The sequence below is a fragment of the Anas platyrhynchos genome, chromosome 2, assembly GCF_047663525.1.
Source record: "Anas platyrhynchos isolate ZD024472 breed Pekin duck chromosome 2, IASCAAS_PekinDuck_T2T, whole genome shotgun sequence".
Classification (NCBI taxonomy): Eukaryota; Metazoa; Chordata; class Aves; order Anseriformes; family Anatidae; genus Anas; species Anas platyrhynchos.
Window position 1 is genome coordinate 72,694,872 of NC_092588.1, and position 24,545 is coordinate 72,719,416.

Genomic DNA, 24,545 nt, shown 5'->3' on the forward strand with positions numbered 1-24,545 from the left:
GGACACCCAAAAGCATTGACATTTATGAACATGTGCTTACAAAATGTTTCTCGTAGCTTAAAAGAGCAGTTTAAAGCACGTTTCATCTGCCTATTCTAGAGAAAAATAGACAAAATAACTCGTGGAAACTTGTATTCTCCCATGAAATTTGCATAACAGTTAATAAAAAATTCCCCATTTTTATTGCCACAGAGTATCCAATACAAATTTAAATTCTTTATATTTTGTTAGTCACAGTGCAATTCAGAAATACTGGGTGACTGTTCCTTTAATCTGTTTTTGATGAAGGGAAAGTATATAACTAACACTTGGAAAAACAGTCAGCTATATTGAATCACAGCTTTTTTGCTTTTTCTGTGCTTTTTCTCTTTTGACCACAGCAATTGACTTTCCCAGGGTAGCTCTAAATATCATATAAGCTACGCACATTGCCTGACAGAAATAAATGTTGTCAGTCAGATTCTAATTGAAGTTTTATGTGTGGAGATCAAGAGTAGCAGAAATAAACAGTTACTCTGCCATTGCTACCGGTCAATAGATGATCAATGTCTGATTCTTGAGAGTCTTTTTACATGCCTTTAAGCCTGTGAGTCCAGCTTTCTAGCACTGATTGCAAGGTTGGTGGCTAAACTGAACATGCATAGAAATTACAGAGAGCAGACAAAAAGAGGCATCAGGGAAGAAGAGACAAAAGTCAAACAGTTTCCTCCCTTGCTGTCATGCGTACTCTTAGGAAGCATGAAATTCCGCAATTTCTCATATGCAGTTTCTGTTAACCAACTTCACAAATTCATACAAAAGAGAATGGTACTTTTATTTTGGAATGTCTTCCTTTTGAATTTTCCTTCAACTTGTTCCACAGGGAAGTGCAAGCGAGGCCACCCTGATTTCTCTGCTTGCTGCAAGAACAAAAACTATTAGGCGGGTGCAGTCAGAAAACCCTGAGCTAACAGAGGCAGAGATCATGGGCAGGCTAGTGGCCTATGCTTCTGATCAGGTGAGTACCTCTCAAAAACATGGACCTGGAAACATAATGTCTATACTTAAAACTTCAGCCATCTCAATAGTCAAATGAATTAATGTACAGTGTCTTTGGATAGGGGACTAATTGGTTTTGCTTGTTTAAATCTTATAGTACAGCATAAGCGGGCTGGAATGTATGTGTGCTACCATAATACAAATAGTAACTATCTGGAAATCAGTGTCACGTAAGTATTGCATCTCTGAAAAAAAATCTCATTTGAAGTAAATAAAGATATTTGAGTAAGGTGTTAATTTCAGTTGTGGAGTAAGTCTAGACAAACTTTTCTCACATCTAGGCTTATGTGTCCATGTGTGCGCACATTATTTTCCTCTTATGTGAATACTTGAAAACACACAAACATACATTCTCCCCCATATGCATGCACGAGTGCAGGTGCATGCACACAGACAAGCCAACTGCATGAATATAAAGCAAATTTTTCATAGTACTTGAAGAAGCCCAAAATCTCCATGCATCAATCCAGCTGAGAAATCTTCTAAGAAAACAGAATATGTAATCCTTGATTTCTGTGAGTGCTATTTAGCAGACTGAATTAAGCTAAATTCTCAGCAGGCCAGGGCTGTGAGAGGCTTTTACTACTAATGAAAGCAAATTTTAGTCTTATGAGTTCTGCTGCTCCTACCTTTCTAAAACTCTAATCCTACTGAAGGGCCAAGCAGTGTTGCTTCTCTCAATAGCTGTGACATTTTCTTATCTAAATGTCAATGAGATAGAAGGAAAATTCTTAGCACTTGATGTTTAATTCAAAGTAATATCTGATTATATGAAATAAAATGACTGGGTTTTAGGTTTGCCTCGTTTTACTACTAAGTGTATGTTATAAAGCAGTGGAAAGCAATTAAAGAGTGCATTTTCACTTTGCTGGTGAGAAAAGGGACTATAGTTGTAAGGTGAGAGCCATCAGGACAAGAATATATGAAGAAAGATAACTGTTTTCAAATGACACAAAGGATTTTTGTGATTTTTGTTCTTTTTTTTTTTTTTTTTTTTGTCTGGAGTGCAAAGGTCTGTGTTCTGCAGATCACCAGTTCCAGGGCTCAAACTCTAACCCCGTAATGCACAAAGCCTGTTACTTGTTTTCATTTTTTTGCCCCATGTAAATGTCTGACCTGAAATGAGAACTGACAGGCCTACATGCCTGCTGAAGGTCAGGGGATCTTATGTTTACCGAAGGATTTGCCTTAAGATATTGCTGATCTTTCAAAGCAGATTGTTGCAGAGCTCGCCAGTCCTTCTCCATTAAGAACAGACCTGCATGACTCATAGGCAGTAATCCACAAAAGAAAGTAAGCCTAAACCATGCTGTGGCAGAGAAAACCATGCACCAACAGAGCGAAACAGTGCAAGACTGCTTTAGGAAGGAGGCAAAGACCTGACCAGTAGGGAGGCTCAGAGCAGAAAGCTGAACTCAGATCTCGCATATCTTAGGAGATCATTTTAGCTTCCATTTATTTCAGGAAAGTCTCTTTCCCATTGAAATTGTTCTGCTTTGTATTAATGAGTACAGAGCAGGACTGGCAACAAAGCTTTCCCCAGTGACTACTTGAGGGTTTGGAGCTGAGAGAAGCACTGGGGCTGTGCTGTCTGAGGCACGTATTGTGAGAGCTGCTGAATGTGAGACCTCAGAGCTGGGAGGAGCATCCAGCTACCCCTGGCAGTGCTCACCCAAATGTTTGGGACCAGGACAGAAGTAAGGGTAGTCATTTGATGTTCTCAGATTTTCTCAGACCATTATCTTCATCAACTTTTGTTTTGTTTTGTTTCCTCTGGCTGCCTCAAGCAGCTGCCCACTCATTTCACCAGCTCCTGCTTGGTTCCTTGCTGTCCTTGAGGATGGTGGGAGATTCCTGAGTACTTTGCTGAGCACTGCGTCAGCAGCAGGTCCCTAAAGATCAGTAATCCAAAGGAATCTTGGTATTTTTAACCTTAAAATTGTAAATGGCTATAGTTATCAAAGAGCTTTGTTACAATTTTGAAGACTTGAGGAAGCAATTCTCAGGTTCTGACTAGCTAAAAACCTCAGTGTATTGCTATAGCTTACTTATTTACGATTCTTACCTTGTACAATTTGGTTATAAAATACCTCTTTCCATTGTATACTTGAATGAAGTATTGTATTACTATGGTAAACACATTGTGTTCCACTTCAAAGGCAGGCTCCATGTGTCTAGACTTCCAAGTTTTCTCAAGCTGGTGCCTAATTAGTTGACCGAAGTAGTTTAACAAGAGGCACTATTGAGGTGCAAGTTAATAGTAAATCTACCCTTAAAATGTGTTCCATGGATATGTTGAAGTTGAAAGGCAGAAACTTTATCTTCATCTAGTCTTGTTCAACTTATGTTTTGGGTTAATCTTCTCCATGATTACATGCTAATTAGAACAGAATTAGTAAGTGCTCTTGTACGCACTAGCAAGAATCAACAAGGATAGCACAGACATTATGAATGAGAGCATTCAGGACATGACAAGATGAAGAATTTTTCAAATTATTGATGATTAATGAAATATCAGAAGGTGAAAGATAAGGTAGTTTTGTTTGTTTGATTGATTTTTTGGTTTAGCCATGCCTTAAAAGAATATTTTGTGGCTAAACATACCTTTTATTATCAATACATTATTATTGTATTGTGCTTCACATTTAAAAAAAATTCTTAGTAATTTATTTCTCTCTTATGAGTTGTTCTTTATGTTCTAAAAAAAAAACGTTATTGTAGGAGAATCCAAATAAAATGGATTATATGCAAAATAAATTAGTGAGAATAATCCTTAGTTACCTAAAAAAATAAACGAATGATTGAACAGCAATTTATTTAGTAGGTAATCGAAAACAAATGGGTCATGCAAGACAATATCTCAGCCTATACTATATCATGTCACATATCTTTTTATGGTTTGGTAAAGCTGTATACCATAAAAATATGCTCTCGAGCAACTAAATTATTATCAGGCAGGATGATTATCTGCATAGTTTTTGGTTGATCTGGAGCCAAATCCTGAAGCTCATAATCAATTCTGCCTAATTGAAAGCAAGTTAATTAAAGCTCTCACTAAGGTTAATTGAATTCTTGTCTGAATGAGACCATGGCAATAGTTTTAAGAATACTTCAGAATTTCTGGTGGTGTATTTGTGTATGTGTGTGTATGAGTCTGTGTATATATATATATGTGCGCCCATCTGTCTGTGTGTCTATCTATATGAAAGAAAGAGAGACAGTCCTTAATAATATATGTTACATACCAGCAACAGTTCCAGGGTCTCAAGTGTTGCTTTACTTTAAATAAATGATTCTTTCTTTCAAATTCAAATGAACTTCTTACATTCCAATAAAAGGTGTCTGTCTTAAAACTTTCCCATTTCCTTGCAGGCTCATTCATCAGTGGAAAGGGCTGCATTAATCGGTGGTGTGAAGATTAAAAATGTTTCTTCAGATGATAAATTTACTGTTTGTGGTTCAGCCCTAAAAAAAGTTTTGGATGAAGACAAAGCTTCTGGTCTTATCCCATTCTTTGTGAGTACTGGATTTTCATTCATCAGTGCATTTATTCTCATAAACTGTTTTTGAGATGGGGAGATGATCTTATTCCTAACAGAGGGATTGATAGGCAGAATAGCCCATCAGTAGTTTCCATGAATGTTCTTCATACACATGAACTTTGCTAGAGTCATTTCAAATATTTGTACATTCATGAAAATAAATGTAATCTGGGGCATTCTTGAAATTTAAGAGGTACTTTGCAGGAGGAGCGACTCATTTGACCAGCTGGTTGCACTTGTGGGCAAAAATGATGTTTTAAAATGAGATGAAGTTATACTAGACAGTTGAATAAATTCAGGTGAATTTTGTATTTGCATCTAATCCTGCAACATTATAATCTCCTGGCACTTGAGTTCCAAATCACCTTTTCTACAAAGGTACAGCTTGATTTTTCAGGTTCTAACTTACATGTAAAACAAATCAAGCAATATCTTTAAAGGATGGTATCTCAATTTAAGCAAAAAAACCTAACAAACAAAAAAACCACCACTTTCCCATCCTCACTACTTTAACAAAGAAAGGAACCTCCATAATGTATGCCAAATATCAACAAGATTAGATGTTGTCAGACAGATATTTGTGAGTATGTGACTTATCTCTAACAAGTCAGCTATAGCAAATCTGGCTGTGGCGGTTTGAGGTGTCATCCATTGTTTTTATCTGTCTACTTTCCTTTTCAGAGATTCTTGCTTCCACAGTACTCCAGAAAAAGCAAATTGTTTGTATCTCAGTAGCTAAAGCTCATAATCCTGCAAGTTTTGACAGAGAACAGTTGTAGATTGCTTACAATTAGATAGTTTGGTTCTTCTATGATCAGTACCTGATTAAAAAGAATATTTGATTATTCATCAGATCAACTCCTTCTGTCAGGTCAGAACACCATCTCACAAATTTTATTTATTTATTTATTTATTTTTGGTGGAGTAACTAACTTTTTTTTTTTCCTTACATCAAAAATGTTTTGCTCATTTCCAAGCATTATTCCTCTACAAAACTTGGTATCTTGAAATAGACCATGATCTGGATGGACTTATAAGTGGGTGCAATATGCTAGCAATAATATGTTTTTACTGGCCTTCCATTAAAGAAAAGCTCCTTCAGAAATGTGATTTTTTAAACAGAGTCAAAAATATCTTTTTTTTTTTTTTTTTCTCTCCCCAGAAAAGCCATGTCTGACAACAATTGTTCTTTTCTTTCATGTGGTAACATTTTGAAAAGTGCTAATGTGACTTAGATTTCTATGAACTGTTTCAGAAAAAAAAAAAAAAAAAAAAGAAAATAGCAGATTAAGCTTGCTTACAGTCATGGATAAGTGCCAAATGGGACAAAGAAGCTTAAATTTCACAAAGCCTTTTGAATATGTAATCTTTTTACTCTTGTTATTACCCTTTAGTTTTATGTATTATGAGGATGAATAGAATGAAAAGTGTTTGTCATATGTGCAGTATGCTGCAAGTTTTGAGGCTGTTTAGAATTGGCAAGTCTTTGGGATAACCAAGCACATCCCATCATTTGCTTTGTAATATCAAAAGACTATGATTAAGAAACAAAGCATCTATAGTGCTGCTTACATGAAATTTCTTCTGCTCCTGTTGATGTGGAGATACACCATAAGGTGTGTTTTATTTCTCTGTTATGTTACACTAGCTCATAATATTTGATATAAGGTCCTGCTTGTTTATCTTTCTGTTAATTTTAAAGAATTCCAAGTACAGCATTATATCACATTTCCTCACATTAACAAGAAAGTTGATGTTTTCTCCTCGTCTTCTGTCCATTAGCAAAAAATACAGCTTGTCCCCCATAAATATTCATTATTTATTAATCTTTCTATGTGTAGCAAGAGGAAATAAAAAATTCTGTTTTATGCATTCAGCAACACCTTTACAAAAGGTGATTCAAGTGTTGTTTTTTTCTTCCTCTGTTTGCTTAGCTGTGCAAAACAGGCTTTCAAAGGCAGCACAGGCTCAGTCTATGTTAATATGGCCTGTGCCAGGTCTTCCATTTATTTGTATACATAAAACATGTCAGCTTAGATTAAACTAGATCTCATTATCCTTATGGTTGGCCTCTTAACTCAAAAGGTGTGTTAATTCTCTGTCATGCTGAGCAGCAGTCCATGCACTGTATTAATGCTCCCTTTTCTGGCTTGCAGATTTCAAAAGCCTTTCCATTTCTTTTGTTCTTGAGTAATTTGGTGCTATTTTATTTTGTTCTGGTGACAAAGATATGCACATTGCCAAGGAAACACCTTACGCCACTTTATTCCTTGTCTCCCTGTATTCACTGATCCTTCACTAAGGGGAGTGATTCAACATGAAAGCAAAAAGTTTAACAGAAGAAATTCTGCCTGAAGAGACTTGGAAGAGCAGAGAGAAAATTCCTAATGAAGAGATCTTGGTTGCGTCCAAGCTGATGCACTCTTATCAGCAAAATAAAAGTTTTGTAGGGAATTAAAGGGAAAATGCAAGCAAATTTTCGTGGTTTATATGCATGGTCCTGCTCTTAAATTCAGTGAACAAATGAGGAGTCATTATACTGAAGTTGCTTGCAGAGGTGAGTGGAGAATCAGAGGGTGCATTTGCTTGATGTGAAGGAGGTTCTGTCATTACAGCAAGCTGGTCATTACAAGTTTGCTTTTCACATACTTAAGATTTGGTAATCAGATTTTTTGTTGTTGTTTGTTTGTTTGTTTATTTGTAGGGAGAAATTACCTTTAAAAAGAACCTTAAGAACCTTTGATTTCTTATCCATCATCTTTTAGCACTAGGAATGTGTATATCACTTTCTTGAGTGTAAATTGCTGCCAAACAATACACCCGGACCTCTACCTGTATTTCTTTTTCTTTTTTTTTTTTTTTTTTAATTTCAGGCTTGTGTTATTATGTCTCTTTCAAAATACTTATGTGGAAATTGAACAGGGACATATTTTGATACCATTAAGCAGGCAGACCATGCAAGCAATACACTTAACCATGTCAAGTGCTGAGGAGCCTAACATGCCTTGATTTACTGAGGAGCGATTTCCAAGTGTGGCTGATTCTCAGCCCCTCATCAGGCCACCAGTGAAGGGGGAGCATTAAAGCATGTGCTGAAGCCATGTTCATGTCATTAATTATAAACATTAACTAGAGGTTAAGCACGTGCTTAAATGCTTTTCTCCGTTGGGTCCTATGCTCCCAGATTAAGGTAGGCCTCCACATTGGATGAGTGTTGATTGGGGTACCCAAATGTGGAGACCACTAAGTTAGGCATTAGTGAATTCAGAAATAGGGCCCGCTGCATTCAAGCCTTGTGTGTAAGTGGTCTGTGGGCTTTATGCTGTCTATCATAAATCAACACTGATATATTGCAGCTGGCACATATATATAGTACAATACACTTCAGCCAGCTCATCCAGTATCATGCTGCTGTAACGTGATCTCTTTGCTGCTGAACAAAGGCCCAGCACGAAATCTCTCGGATTCTAGCTGAAATGACTCGTCTGAATGATGATCTGCAGGATATTAAGAAAGAGGCTGTTTGTATCCAGACTCACTCGGGAAACAATAAATCAGAGTTAGACTGACAGAGGAGCCATCTTTTCAGAAGGACTTAGCACTTAGATCCTGACCACAGACTGCCATTTGGAAGAAGTATTCTTGAGACACATACACGCAGACAGGGCAATGTTTCTTAGCCCACAGTTTGCGAATCATTACTGTTTCATTAGGTATTGGCTGTGGCTTGGTGGACTATTGCAGTTTTCTTCAAGCCACAGACATTCCCATGAGCGCAAGCGGGCAAACAACTGAATAGGAGAAAATAAAAATAATAAGAGAACATGGAAAGTTCTGTCTCGTTTCAGTTAATTGCAAATGAAAAGCTCTGTGGTGAAACTATGCAGTATGTGTCCGCATCTTTTTAAAGAGCTGTGGGAGGTCTTAGGTTAAAATGATTGAGAGTCATTGCTCTCAGGCATCATAAAGATTCATGCATGTTCCCTGCCACAGCTCTTGATTTCAGGAAAGTAATATCTGGGATGACTGATGCACACGTTTTAGCTGCTTTGTATTTGCAACTGGGGCTGAGTCAAATTTGAAGTGTGCAGCCTGAAAGAGTCAAGGCCTGCAGGCTGTACTGAGCCATCAGTCCCATTTCTGCCGCGCAGCCTGTCCCCCACCCCTTGCACAAATGTGATTTTCGTGGTGTTACACAGGTCACAAATTAAGTTAGACTCATTGGTTAGTACTGAGGCAGGGCAGTGAGAGCCCTGACAAGAGCAAATGCTGTCATTTTAAGTGGGTTCTGAGAATTAAAACAAATAGCTTTGAGGCTTAGACACCTGCAGAGAGGACAAGAAAATTATTTTAGAAACTGAGGTATACTTTACAGAATAAGCCATTATTTAAATTACTAAGCATATTTTTGAACTCATATAATCTCTCATTGAAGCATATTCCTTATACTGATTAGAGGGAACATACTTTAGCTGCACTACAACCGTAATAACAATAATTTGTAACTCTCTGTTGTGAAATTGCCATGATTATTTTAATTGCTGGACTCAGCAGCAATTCACCCTAATCTTATCTGAAAGTCCACAACCTATTATTATAAAATATATGCATAAAAGCAGAGCTAATTCTATAGTGCACACTTTATTTTGGTATTTTTCCAATCTAATCAGTTAACCACTATTTTTTATGTGTTTTAAAAAAAACTGATTTTTCATTATGGTATTTCTTGTGACCCAATTTGTAGATCTGCAGTTCAGCCAAAGATGAAATAGAGACTTCGCGTGACTGTGGGAACATCTCGGGTAGAAAATAATGTGATAAATATATTTTATTTTACTTCATATGAGCATGTTCTACTAGGAAAAAAAGGGAGCAACTTTTTTTTTTTTTTTTTTAATATCCTGCACTTTCTTTAAGGCAACCTCCTTCAAAAGATGATTGAATGATTGAACTTCCAGAGAGCTCGTAAATGTACCTCAGGGCACTGTAACCAGTCTGTTCTTCTAGCGTCTGAGGAATATGGGAAGACCCAGTATAGATGAAGGTTAGATCATCTGGGGAGAAAAATGCATTAGCAGTAAAGTTTGTTATCTGCATTTGCAATGTGCTTCTCATTTTCTGAACTGAATTTGTTTAAACTCAGGTTCTTAGTAGACTCATACAGAAAAAATACTGAATTGTCCCTTTCTTATTTTAATAATCACTTTTCTCATAGCCGACATTTTTTATTAGTGCAATGAAATCTGGTTATGGTTATTGGTATTACTGTAATTATCAAATTGGGGGAACATGTGAGCTGCAAGGAATAAAATATTTTCAGGATTTTTTATGAATACATTTAAGCAGGTCTGCACAGTAGATAGGCAGTATATGACTTCCTCTAAGAGTGTACCTAAATTTATATGTATTGAATACGTTCAATTTAATAGAAAAAATCAGCTGCCTAGAAGAAGTTTAAATTAACTGTGTATGGCACAGTGTAGATGCAAATATGTTCAAAAGCACACTTGAAAAAGAGGTTTTACATCTCTAGTAACTGAGGATTTAATCAACTCAATATTATTGGTATGCATTATTTAAAATTTCTGTCTTTCTGAATATATAATTTCCTGGTCTTTTTACAGGATATTTATGTTAGTATGGAATTTTCTAGTAAATTTGAAAAATCTAGTTTAATGGGTATTAAACAACCATCTCTCACCTTGCACAAATCTGCTAAAAATCTGGAACATGCAAATGAAAATCCCATCAAATTTAACTGACTCTTTGTTTGAAAATCAGATTATTTTTCTAAGATGTCATTCTTTTCTAATACGCTGTTACTAGTTTGTTTCATTGAATGAAAGGAAAAAACAAGCAAACAAACAGCTTTGTGGGAAATATGAAAAAAATACATAAACGCTTTTAAAGTTCATGAGAAGTTGGTGTTAGGACTAGTTAGGGAACCCCCAAAAGGGAAAAGCAACTTTTATCCTGAAATGTGTACAGGACCTGTTTCAAGATATGACTGGAGATGACACTTAACAGTCTCCAGTATCCAATAGCTGGTAGAAGTGAAAATGTTAACAAAATCACTAGCTTCAAAGAGAGTGACAACTTTCAAGTGAGGATGTGCTTTTGATGGAACACATAAAAGGGTAAATATTGGCAGATATCAAGCAGACTGCTTAAGCAGAGCAGGAATGCTTTGTGTAGATGTGTATCACCTTTTAAAAAAGAAGGGAAAAGATTTTTTTCAGGAATCCTCCTGGAAAAGTTCACATATATTAGCATTTGTGTAATGGGAACTCCTAAAACGAAGGAGGTATCAGTGCCATTCAGAAGAGATACCATGTGAATGTCCAAGCTAGAAGAATAGAAAAGTATACAATGTCAAGCTGAATGTGGCATTGGGCTAAAACAGATCAGAGGATTTGGCAAACAACTTGCTATTGGCATAATAGCACTACATTATTTTTTCTCAGAAGAAGAGAGACAGCAAGCCAAAAGCCGGTGAGGCCACAGCAGGTAACCTAAAGCCATTATTTGCTACAGACGTGCTTACTCACGTAAGAGAACAGACCAAAAGGCCACCCAGTGCCCACGCTCCTGCCACCAGCTGCACCTCCCAGCTGAGGTGCATCAGAAAAATTTCCCCATCAGGAAATTTTTCCTGACGGTGTTATTTCTGCGACAAGGACAAGCAGTGAACCCAGAGGCCCTGTGTACCTGCCCATTATGGAGCTGCCAGCCAAAAATGCTCTGTGTGGAGTTTTAATGTATATTTGTATCTATATTTTGCTAAGACAGCATGTTTGTTTTCTGAAAGGTGTAGTGGATGGACAAGTATCATCTAGGTGTTCCTTTTTCTTCTTAAAGGATTTGTCATGAACTCACAGGGGGACCTGAATGTGCACAAAATAGAAAAGCTCTGCAAAATTAGTCTAGTTGTAGAAGGACAGGGAAAAACACTGAAAGCAAAAGATGGTACATCTGGTTTCTGGGTTATAATTCTGTCTAGATATTCCCAGTAAATCACCATAGCTTATTTTCACTTGATTATATTATATTCTCTCACTACTGTGAAACTTTCTTCATTATAATATGTAGCTTCTGCTTTTGGTCATGTAGCAGGAGACATTAAATGAGGACTTAACAGGATGAAGGAAGCATGGTTCCAGATTTTTAGGATGAATCTGGGATAAAAGGCTTCTCTGAGGAAAAAACTTTGCAAACTTTATAGTAAACATATGCTACTGGTGAACAGGTCCCAGGCTGCAGATCCCCTGAGCATAAATCAGTTACAAGTATCTGTTATGGAGCTGTGTGACTCCTTAATTCAAAGAGAAACTTTTAATGATCCATTCTGTCAACAGGAATTCCAGCACTTTTGAGTTGCTCCAGTTCAGAGCTTCCCTATATAGCATAAACTGCAAATCATTTTGATGATAATTGCATATGTGGGACTGGTATGTGGGCAGGGGGGATGTAATCGGATGATCTTTCTGGTCCTTTCCAACCCAAACCGTTCTGTGATTCTGTGGTATTAGGCCACATGGTAAGCGTGTGGAAAACACAGAAAATATATAACATTAGCATTGATATAACACTATGGCTGATTCATCAGTCAGCTTTGCATTGATATTTATTTTATCCATTTGTCTCAATGGAAGCTCATGGAAGCTTTGTGAAAAAAAATCAATTCCCAAAAGTTCCATTGAAGGATAGATATTGGCTAAAATCAAATTATTTTGTCCTATAATATCTATTCTCCTTGTTTACTGTTGCCTTTACAGGCAGTTTTTCTTATTTAATAATTTTATTTGCTGCAACACTAACCAAGTTTTTTCTTTTTCTTTCTTTTTTTTTTTTTTGGCTCTGCAGTTTTGTGCAACACTTGGAACCACACCTTGCTGCTCCTTTGACAGACTGTTAGAGCTGGGTCCTATTTGTAAGTCTTTGTCTGCTGCTACTTTCCAAAAGTGCAGATACCAGTTTAAGCCACGCTGAGTCATTTCCAGGGTACTGTGCAGTGTCAGTGACCGAATTCAATAAAGCTACTTAGAGATGAGACCCTCAGTTACAGTTTTCTTTCTAAAACGAGGTCGAGCAGTCTCAAACCATTAGGACTGCAGAGAACATTGCCTCAAGGTTTTTTGAGAGGGCATTTTGGAATACTTTCAGTGAAAACATAATGTAAGTGCTTCAGTTTGTAACATTTTTCCTCAAGAGCCTCTGCCTGTTAAGAGCGTCCAGAGCAATGCAGATCATAGAAAAGCTGGACTCTAAAACCTCCTCTGCACCAAAAGTTTTGTTTCTGCTTGGTTCTATTGACTACAAAAAGCAGGGAAATACTCACCAAAAATCCATGTGTGTTCTCCTGAGTCCTTCCTCCTTTTTCCCCAATTTCTTTCTTCTTGCAAGAAAACGTGTTAAGTAACAGGGCACTTAATACAGTGACTGAGTCATGGGCTCTTAAGTGTTTCTGACTTATGGTCTTCTGTTGAGGCAAGCTTTGGTCTGCCACAAGGCTTGGTCAGAAGCACACGTTTGCTAGCTGGTGAAAATGCAGTCAAAGTGCATCATATGTATTCCAATTTCAATATATATTCCACTACATTTAGAGTAGGCAATTTATAGCTATAAGCTATCAGAAGCAGCCTCACAGAAACAGGCCTAGATTTGATGTTTAGTTCATTTATTCAGGTAGAGCCTAATATACTTCAGATTTATGTGGTGGTGACTTGCTTTGTAAGGTTCCCTGCCCTCCAGCAGAAGACCCAGAGACTTAGTGTTCTCCTAAGCCTCCTTTCTACAAAAGTTTTGTAGTATTCTGCCTAGCAGCTAGAAATTATTTTGCTGTTCAGATTATTCCTTTAGACCTGACCTAATAAAATAGTAACACTAGTACTCTTAGGGATAGTGTGTTTCACCAGCTGCTCCCAACGACTTCCTGCTTGTGCAGCAGAGGCCAGCAGAAGCATTACATGCTACTCACATCAAAAGACTTATGCTAGCATTTCTGTGTGTGTACTTCATGTTAATATACATGAGCAGAAGTACTATAAAATAACAGCAGTGTCTCAAACAAAATATATTCAAAAATAAATAATCAAATGAACTTCGAACATCTCTTCAAATAAGCCTACTTTATGTGGATTATAAGACTAATATCTTTTCAAGATATTACGCAAGAAGAAAATGTAGCTCACAAGAATGCAAATTTGTGCATGAACTTGGTGCCCAGGTACAGGTCTGAATGGCTATATCTCTGTATGCAAAAAATATGCATCAGAATTGGTTGGTGACCAATATGAGGATGTTATGTGGGCTTCAGCCAACAATTCATAGACTAGAATTGTTACCATGTGAATTAATACAGATGATCAATAGCAGAGCATGAATATTTCATTGTAGAAAATACATGAGAGGCTCATATGCTAAAATATTTCTGCAGTGAGTAATCAAAATTAGTCCTTTCTTAACCTTTCAGTGCTTGCTCTTGGATAAGTCTTCCTCTCAGTCCTGAAAATAAATACTTTGCTTCACATAGTTCAAAAGTCTGTACCCACACATATCAGTATGTGAAAAAAAATATTTAGAAATATGTTTTGTTTATGATTCATGAGATAGAAGTAGGGAGCACAGCTAGAAGTCTAGCTCCTGTTGATGAAGTAGTGTTATTACCATAGAAATCAGTAACTACATCTCAAGACACATCTTTTAAAAGTGTATTTTGTAATAGTTCTTACATTAAAGTTATTTAATGTTTTATGTTAGTATTAATAAGAAAAATCTAAATATGTAGGGACCCTCTTGCTATAGCAGAACTAGGGAGGAAGAAGAGGAGTGTTTTATGTATACATCTTTATGTACTAATGGAAACCCAAATAGTAGCAATGTTTCATGTCTTAATTTTAAACTGGGAAAATACTAACATCAAAGAAAATCTCTCAGGCACTTGATTTCATGCAAATCAACAGGGCTTTGTAATCTGCTGTTTAATTTATTTTCTGTTTGATTCTTATTTTTCAGGTAATAAGGAAAATATCTGGATGCATATTGATGCAGCCTATGCTGGGAGTGCATTCATTTGTCCTGAATTCAGGCATCTTTTAAACGGAGTAGAGGTAAAGTGTTTCTTCTCTAGCAACCTGTTAACACCTTGCTGTTCTGTAGATTTTTATTTTTTTTTTTACATCCAATATTAATGGCGTTTCTAGAACCTCTGAGTATGCTTCTCTTCATCTTGCACTACAAACCTCTGTATATTCTATTACCTAACAAAGTTTATATAATTTTTACCTTTTTACCTTGCATTCTGGGACTATGCAAATTACCACAGCATGTAAAAGTTTGTCATTTGGCAAGGCTAACAGTTAATCAGCCAAGTACCTTACAAAATCATCCGGAAAAGGGGAGCTTTTTCCCAAATGTCCAAAAAGCTGTATTTGATTTGTAACACCCTAATTCATCAAAAAAAAAAAAAAAAGGAAACAAAAATAAAAAAAAAAATCCAACAAATTAATGAGCTCATTATGCCTGATTTTTGCTTACATCCTGAAAGTCATGTAGGATGCAGCCAGTAGCTGTATCTCAAACAGATGGGGTTTAATAACCAAGAGAACTAAATGAAATATTCCCCCAACAGCACTCGTGTTCCTTCTCCCTCCCCTTGCTGAGCTACTTGGCATTCAGTTGCTTAGATAAGGATACTTCAATTTCCTGCTGCTTCCCTCAGACAGTCAGATAAGTCCTTGTCTTCCACGTCAGTGGAGAAAATATTACTGTTTGGTAAAGCCAGAAGTTTAAACAGAGCACTGATAGGTAGGGACTAATAAAGAAGAGGAGGGAAACCCCCCTAGCAAATAAAGCATTTCTTTCTGTTCCTTTTTTTATCAGCAAATGAAGCTTGTTGTAATTTCCTGTAGGGGAATATATTTTAAATTATTGTTATTGGTTCCTAAGGAAATGAAACAACATCCCTTGTCTGGGCCAACATTTGTCATAAGAGTAAATATTTAACAACCACAAATAGGCTTCTTACCATGCATAATACAGGGAGATAGATAGATAGATAGATAGATAGATAGATAGATAGATAGATAGATAATCTCTTATGAGAGTAATTGTTAATTTCTTACAAGTGATGGGGAAGGCTATGAGAAGTAAATGAGAAAGGAACAGTGCTACATGGAGTAGTCAGACCCTGGTGCTGCCAGGCCTCCATCTCTTCTTAAGGCTTATGGCCTCTGCCTTTGTTAACACAGCCTACAGAAGAAGTGTTTCCCACATGATTTCAGTCTTAGTAGCTACCCGGGTTTCTTCTGATGCCATTTCTAAACATATGTAAAGTAAAACTGGCTTGTTCCATGATTTATGCAATCATGTATTGTGAATGCTTGTTCTGTGTTGGCTTTTCTTTTGACTTAGATGAAAAGATGACTTCCACTAAAAAAAAATGACCTGGCAGTTAAAAAAAAAAAAAAGAAAAAAAGAAAATAGATAATTTCCTGATCATTTGTAATTTTATGGAGTAATGTGATGCACAGATTCTGAACTAACTATATCATTTGTCTCTTTATGTGAATTTTGTGTGTATATGTTAATATTCTTGGAAATAGAAAGTGTAGTGAATTGGTTTGGAAATTGGGATACGAACCTCAGCAGCTACTGTTGAGGAAGCAGAATTTTTTTCGCTTCTACTGAGATATATACTTTTGCATAAGATAGGTATCCAAAAGGTGTAATTGCTAGCAAATGATCAAAATTTTGAGAATACCAATAGTTCAGCTCCACACCTAACCTCAATTCCATCCGCAAAATGAAATGAAGATTTAACTGCAATAGTTATTAAGTAAAGTGATATCAGTAGGAACATTATGTATAAAGCCCCAAGTCAGAAATGCACTCATCATTAAGGTTTATTCAGAAAATTTGACTAAGTTGCATCATTAACACATGGGTCCTTTTCTCTTTCATATTTTTTATTTATTTATCTATTCTCAGTTTGCAGATTCATTTAACTTTAATCCTCACAAGTGGCTCCTAGTGAATTTTGACTGCTCTGCTATGTGGTAAGTATTACAGAAAAAGTATTACAGAAACTTTGCAAGAGACAAAAATCACATGTTAAATTAATCTGCCCTCCTAGCAGTGGACGTTTATTTACATTTCTCTATTGAAATGAGGAGTTCTGGATATCCTTAACTCTTGTAATTTACAACATTCTCTTTTACATTTAATCCAAGTTTAAAGTACGATTTAGAAATGAGCCTGAGTTCTGCATTGTGCTCTAGAGAGAGAGAAATCCCGGAAAGTTGGCAGATTCATACTTGGTCTATTTTGGGACCATTTAAAACAACAACAACAACAACAAAAAATTAAAAACCTCCCTTTAAGGATGTTAATGCAATGAACAACATGCTAAACAGAACTTTTTCTTCTTTTCCTTAACATTTCTTTATGTTTGAGTCTTGATTCTTTCAAAACCCTTTCTAAAAATGATTGGGATTTAGCTGATGAAAAACAGGTGATTTCAAAAAGGACTATTTATGCAATTTTTTACTGATTTTCAGTTTCTCCAGATGACAGCAGAGACTACATTTTGATATAAAAAGATGCCAAAGTAGAAACCAGTAGACATACTTTGAAACAAAGTGAATTAACCATAGCAGTAATAATAAGGTCCCATAATAGATGATCTTTTTGTGTCCCGAACTGAAATTTCCAGAACCTAATGCCTACCTGCATCACGACTAACGATACTTATTATCAAAACAGCAGATCAGTAAATGCAGACTATTTATCAAAATAAATGAAAACATCAATTTCATTTATAATTGAAGAAAATCTATGCAAAAATGAAAGAAGGAAAAAATGAAAGTTAAAAATGAAACTTTAAAATATCATCCAGATAAAACTAATTTCTTTCTGGAAGAAAAGAAGAAAAATGTATGACAGTGGTCACTCGATTGCTTTTGGTTAATCTTTGGCTCTTTTAAAGTCCTTCACGAAGTTGACTTTTGCACAAATACGTTTATTATTCAGATAATACATTACATTTTTGAATATGAGATTATTGTTGACATAGGAACTTCAAATACTCCAAGCTATAAAGATTTTATTCTTTTTCTTAAAGTAAATGCCTTAGGTTTCAATCCTGATTCATCAGTAATGGCAGCAATTAACCAGGACTCCACTTTATAAGTGCCTCATAACCGGCTGTCTCTCTCTGCATATGGAAGTAAAGAGAAGATGAACCTTTGCTTGTTTCTTCCAAATTTTTCACATCATTTAAAGATATTGTTATCAAAGTAGCAGCTCTCAGAAATTACAAAATTCACCATCATTCTCTTTAGTATTTACAGGACAGTCAGGAGCCAGAGTCTTGTCCATACCAGTTTCATTTCTCTTTAATTCTGCTTTCCGCTATAACCCTACGGAACAATATTAGAACTTTTAACCTGGCTTTTCCAGGTAAACAGCGTATATATAGTCACACTGTCTGTCACTTTATGTTCCCATCTCAGGAGGTTGCAGCTTCTTCCTATCAGATCTTAGACTTTTGACTTAAGAAAGCATACTTTTAAGTGTTTTTCACTTTTTTTTTTCCTTGATCTTTCTGGTAAAAACATCAAATAAAATTTATTTCTTTATAGATATGAAGATTCCATTGCAAGGAATCTCAGGAGACCTTGCAAAATGTCTCCTTACTCAAAGCTACACAACTATAGCCTACTATTAAGCCTTCACATTCACAAGCAAAGCATTTATGTATTGGTGTTATTTGCCTGATATGGAATGTGGTATATATTTAAAATTAAGCTCTTTGGCTCAAAGCCATATCCATCACCAAAAGAAGACCAGCTGGACTTCTTGAGGTCTACATCCAAAATTCACCTCTCTTATCAGATGTAATGCTGCCTGAAAAAGTGAAAACTTGTTTTAAATGTAATAAGGGATGAAGGAGCCTGGTAGGAAGTAAATGTGATGACTGTGTAGTCCTTTTAGGATCCATGTAGAGTATTAATCATAATTTTGTAATAATACAGAAAGAGTTCAATATACAGTGAACACCATTTCAGAATCAAATTAAACTGAGTTCCATTGACAGAAAGTCTTCTAAATCACCCAGGCTTGCTGGGTGATTTAGTAATTTCAGCACTTTCTCCATTAAATGCTCTCATTTCTTTTCCTTGGAAGTTGATTAAGAAAATCCATCCATTAAATACTGTAAGGTAATTATTTAACTACTCAGTGCAATATGTAACACTGATGTCACTTGTGATTTGGAGGCAATTTGATTATAAACCTTTTGTAAAATATTCTGAAACTTTGTGATGTACAAAAAAATTTAGTTTCTTAAAAAAAAAAAAAAAGGAATTTAATAAATTTAATATAAGCACTCTAAGAAGGGTATCCAAATTTTGTATTCCTTTAGTGACTCTGGCCTGTTTAACTGGCATTCTGCAGTGTTATAAAAGAAGAGTTGTCTTCTTTCAGAGAGAGAAAAAACATTCATGTTGCAAAAGTCTTAGTATTTTTGCTTTTCTATTACTCTTTACGGAGGTTAAGTGTTCACTTTTGGTTGAGGAGGTTGTACTTGTATTTTAAAGGAAGGTGCTTATAGGCGATGCTCTTCTGTACCTGGAAGCGAAATTTTCCTTTTAGCTTTTAATGTATAATAATCTCTGGTTATTTTATCTATTAAAATTGTTAACATCACTAAAAGGTGGAGAATAGAGTAAGGCTGCTAAAAGCTGCAGATGTGCAAGCCAGATAGTTCCCTATCAGATAGTATGAGTACTTAAAATGTGATTTTTATGCCATTCAAACTAGATCTTAGCCTATTACCATACAAACATCAAACCTTTGAAAAATTCTAGTTTATAAATGATTTTTTTTTTTTTTGAAATATGTTCAGGAACCTTCAGTCAACCTTGGATATTTGCAAAGGAAGTTAAGAATACCACTTCTATCCATTATCAAACCACACAAGCACTTAGTGCAAAGAGGTTTTTTAAATACTTATGATAAAATCTAGACATTGTGTATAGAGGTGCAGCTCAACTGATTCATATACATTTATGTCAAGGCTTTGGATTTATTTTAGTAATCCTTTTAGATAGTTTTTTATGGTTGTCAGATTAAGACCTGCAAGGTCCCGAATGGAAAAGACACGATCTTTTAAAAAAACAGGAACATCTCAAAGATTACTAATGCCATATTAATAGCAATCCATACATCAACCCACACTTGATAGGATGCAAAATGACAGCATTTTAATAGCTTCTACCTGAACAGGTATTCCTGCAGAATTGTTATCTGTTTCATTGATTAGCACAGCATATTATAGGAGGAGGGATGAATCTCTCACAACACAACTGTGCTATCGCTTGTAATTTGGGTTAGCTGCCTATGGAATGAGCTACTGTGACATGAATATATCAAAGAAATCAAGCATATCAAAATGCAGTGGAACCTTTAGATGCAGTGGACCTTTAGAGGTTGTTTGCAGTATTTACCCTAAATAAAATGGCTTTTGGATAATAGTTTACTTCCTTTGTCCACAGGATGTTTCCAGGACACAAATTTATTTATTTATTTATTTTAATTGAGAGTATTATGAATGTCTTCTACTATTTTTTATGTGCTTACTTATCTCCAGCTGGGTACTTTTGGTACCTGAAGCCAAATTAACCTTGGTACCCTCCTTGCAATTAAGTAGAGAAGCTCTTCTCTTTGGTTAAGATGTTTAATGTTTATGGTTTTATGTGCACTTTTCCATTAAAGCATTAAGAAACATAAAAAGAAACGTGCTCAGAAAATCATAAAAGGTTTTGATTTTTGTCTTTTGGAGTGTGCCCATGTTGACATAATTATTGCTTACTTTGTGAAATATTTATAGGCCTAATGAAATTACACAGTGGTTTTTCCTTTTTCGCTTTCTAATTTCTTCTTCTTCTGCCAATGTAAAACCCCACATCGGTAGAGGTGAGTCAGCCTGACACACCGAGTGTTGCCCACTGGTAACGTGTAGCTTGTTCCCTCTGAGAGGGACCCCTTGGCTTTTGAAACGTGGTCCAGTGACACCACCCACCAGCTGGCAAGAGCGAGGTACGCTTCCCAGCTCCACGTTGTGCTGCAGGATGTCTTTCAGCAGTTGTGTCTTGCATCTAGCTAGGCTGCCAGGAAGGCTGGTACGAGAGGGAAACCTGCTTCTGGGCAGGGTGGCCAGGCCCTGCGGGCGGCTGCCACTGCCGCTACCCATGGCACGGAGAGACGAGACGGCGGCCAGCACCCACAGAGCCCCAGCACTGCTGTGTGCCGTGCCTCGCAAGCCACAGCTCTTCCCACACGGCTTTGTACTGCAGTAATTTCAAGGCAACTTCTGTTGACTGCAAACATTAGCATTGCTTTAACTAGTCTCACATTCTGGTGTGATTGTCTATCACCATAAAAAGATCCTCTGCGTCTGTTTCTTATCTGTTTTTAAATATGCAGTCATGCTGCCCGTTCCTGCTGAGCCTTACACTTGCTTCTTGTAAGTACAGTACTGATATTGCTGTGAAAAAGCACTGAAAATGGCACAGGCTGTGCTCAGGAAATACGCCAGTTTAAACACATTTAATTTTCCTTTGCTTCTTGTGGAAATTTAATGCTTTAAATTTTAATCCTTAAATTTCTAATTTCTCTCTCTTTTTTTTTTTTTTTACTTTCTTTCATACAGGGTGAAAAAAAGATCAGATTTAATAGGTGCCTTTAAATTAGAACCTCTTTACCTGCAGCATCACCACCAGGAGTCTGGTAATTTTATAATTAAATAAGATTATCACTGTTTTATTTGCACACTGATATGTAATAATAATAATAAAAAATAGACTTAAGATGAAAACTGAAATTCTTAAAACTGACTAACTTGTTTAAGAGCCTATTTCCATATTCAAAATACTTTAGGAAGTTTATTGAAGTGCAAACATGTCTAGTGGGATTTTAGTTAGCTTAAAAAACAGTTGAGGGAAAGGCATTTTATGAAGCATTCACACACAGCACAATATTTTCATATTGTGATTTCCCCACCTCCGTATTTAACATTGACTCTTTGTAGGATTGTCAGGGCAAGTCTTAATGACCTTTTTGTAGTCAAGTAAATATAATATTGGTTGCTATGTATCGAGTCTCTTAATCTGCATTCCCCAATATATATTTTACCAGAATGGTTTCAAAGTCTGATTTGGTTTTGGATTTTCTAAAGTCCTTGACCTTTTCTCTTCACTATGCATGCAAGCTCTGATTCATATTTTCAAATATCCATGTCATGAGCAAACATTCCCTGAAACTGCAGAGACGGGGTGAGCTGTGTTTGGTATCCGTGCTCTATTTTGGGTGATAGCTATCTGGGTTGTTATCCTGTTGCACTCACGTTCTTAAATCGATTGCAGCAAGGAGGTAAGTGCAGGCTATCAGTCTTGTACTAAACGCTCACAAAAGCGTTTCCTAAAATGCTCTCAAAGAACTTCCAGATCCTGGGCCTAGTACAAAGCTCCTTAATGGATTAGTGTTGCTCCTTGCACATACCTAGTGAGTACAAAGTGGCATTTGCCATCCAGAAAGCTGGTTTTGCACATACAAGTCATAACCAAGTAACTGTGGAGACGGTCACAGCCGTGCAATGTCAACATGTGGTTCAAGTTCCTTCATAACTCTCTCATGAAGGTGTATCACCTCAAGGGTGCATGCTCTTATCATTTGCCATATCTCATGCTGTTCCTGGAATTGGTGATGCTGATTTGGGTTCATTGTGGTGTAACCTGGCCGGCAGCTAAGCACCTCGCTCACCTTCCCCCATCCCTCTCTGTGATGGAGGGAGAGAATCAGGAAAATTAAGCCTATGGGTTGTGATAGAAACAGTTTATTAAAACAGAAAAGAAAAGAAAAGAAAAGAAAAGAAAAGAAAAGAAAAGAAAAGAAAAGAAAAGAAAAGAAAAGAAAAGAAAAGAAAAGAAAAGAAAAAAGAAAAGAAAAGAAAAGAAAAGAAAAGAAAAGAAAAGAAAAGAAAAGAAAAACATTAACGATAATAGTACTACTACTACTAATGTGTACAAACAAGTGATGCACAATGCAATTACTCACCACCTGCTGACCGATGCCCAGCCTAACCCTGAGCAGTCCGGCCCTCCTCCCCCTGGCTAGCCACCCCTATCTATTGTTCAGCATGAACCTAGATGGCATGGAATACCCCTTTGGCCAGTTTGGGTCAGCTGCTCTGGGTCTGTCCCCTCCCAGCTCCTGCTGCACCCCCAGACTGCCTGCTGGGAGGACAGAGCTGAAAAGTCCTTGGCTTGGTGTAAGCACTGCTCTGCAGCAATTAAAACATCAGTGTGGTATCAACATTATTCTCATCCTAAACCCCAAACACAGCACCCTACTAGCTACTGAGAGATAAATTAACTCTATCCTAGCTGAAACCAGTGTTCAAAAGCATATTCTGAGTATGCTTCTCTCTGTTGTGTCTATGAACTCCTTGGCATTTGAATTAATGTAATCCAGAATACCACCATTCACTAAAAAGCACTAGGAAAAAAATGATTCTTGTGCCTCAGCTACCAGAGGCTTCAGATTTTATTCTTTTTTCTACATTTCCAAGAAATGCAAATATAGAACAGGGCAGTAAACAAGAAAATATAGTATCTCTGAAGCTGAGGTTCACCCACCAAAAGCTAGAATTGTTAAGGAGAAAACAAACAAACAAACAAACAAACAAAAAAACACAACACTTTTTATTTTCCTTTTAAAATGAGAAATGAAAATTATTGCAAGTATGCTTAAATCACTATCTTTTAATTAATGTACATGAAAAATATTTCTCTTGAGGAGAAAAAAGTCCAAAGTTAACTAAAGTGAAAATATATTCTTGTGACAAATGGCAGTGCTAACAGAAGAATGTTAGGACTTCCCGGGTTAAATGACACCAAAAGGAAATGAAACCTTTCTTAAAACCACATGATTTCACCGAGGCTACCTAGCTGTCCTGAAAACTTCATCTCCCCAGCTGGATACAAAGTTGTTCAGTCTTTGTGTTGCCTTCACTAGCCATGATGGCATGCAATTAGATCTGGACGTAATGATACCAAATGGATCAGGTGATTATTGGCAATGTAGTGAATACTTATTGTGTTCTATTCCCGTTTGCTGACAGTTTTCCAAAGAGCTGGACAACTTTTCAAATGCACATTCCTCTAGTTGAACTGTTCAATCCCATCCACACGTATGCCTTCAATAAAAACGGCCAGATTTGCAAAGGTGCTAGGCTCTTACAGTCACTCTTGATCCCTGAGTGCTTTACGGGATGACAGCACTCCTGGAAATAAGACTTGTCTAATGGAGGGTCTTATTTTCTGAGTAAGTCTCAGGTCTGAGAATTCCCATCGTGGTTTACAAGGCAAATGAAGTAGCATTTTTGAATTCACTCATCTCTCACTCAAGAATTTAAATGAGCGGAAAAATATATCTATCTGTGAGCAATTACTCTTAATAACCATATGGCAATTATGTGTGCCCCCAAGGGGAAAGTCTTTATTTTGTCATTAATTATAATTTTATGTGATTTGCATCATCGCTCCGGGAAGATTATCCTGGCTTGCCTGGCAACCCAGGATATAGGTCAAATCCTAATGGCAGCGTTAGAAGAATGCAGCTCTATACGCTATTGTTAATGCCACATATACTCCCACAATGCAATCCATCCTGGTTAAATACAGATGTAAGACTAAGGCTTGTAATCAAGGACTAATCATTGATTGCATTCTGCTTCACAGCTTGTGAAAGGCGTTGTTGTGGATCATTAGACACAGCCCCTTACAGGAGCGTAGGATTATTTATCTATCACCAGTTGCTTTCCTCTCTTTGCTACCAGCCTTGCAGCTATCAAATACAAATGGCTGTGGCAATGCAGAATGTGAATGTTATCAAATCACCTTGTTA

The 24,545-nt window shown here is 36.6% G+C and overlaps 1 protein-coding gene across 2 annotated transcripts in view; it reads left to right on the forward strand.

Annotated features, from left to right (window-relative positions):
- DDC (dopa decarboxylase) overlaps positions 1-24,545 on the forward strand; it is a 73,008-nt gene that overhangs the window by 33,533 nt on the left and 14,930 nt on the right. For both annotated transcript variants that reach the window (XM_005022746.6, XM_005022745.6), the window contains exons 5-10: positions 863-997; positions 4,411-4,554; positions 12,444-12,510; positions 14,595-14,689; positions 16,569-16,636; positions 21,292-21,368. In XM_005022746.6, coding sequence (XP_005022803.2) covers positions 863-997; positions 4,411-4,554; positions 12,444-12,510; positions 14,595-14,689; positions 16,569-16,636; positions 21,292-21,368 — 586 coding nt within the window. The remainder of the gene's footprint in view (positions 1-862; positions 998-4,410; positions 4,555-12,443; positions 12,511-14,594; positions 14,690-16,568; positions 16,637-21,291; positions 21,369-24,545) is intronic.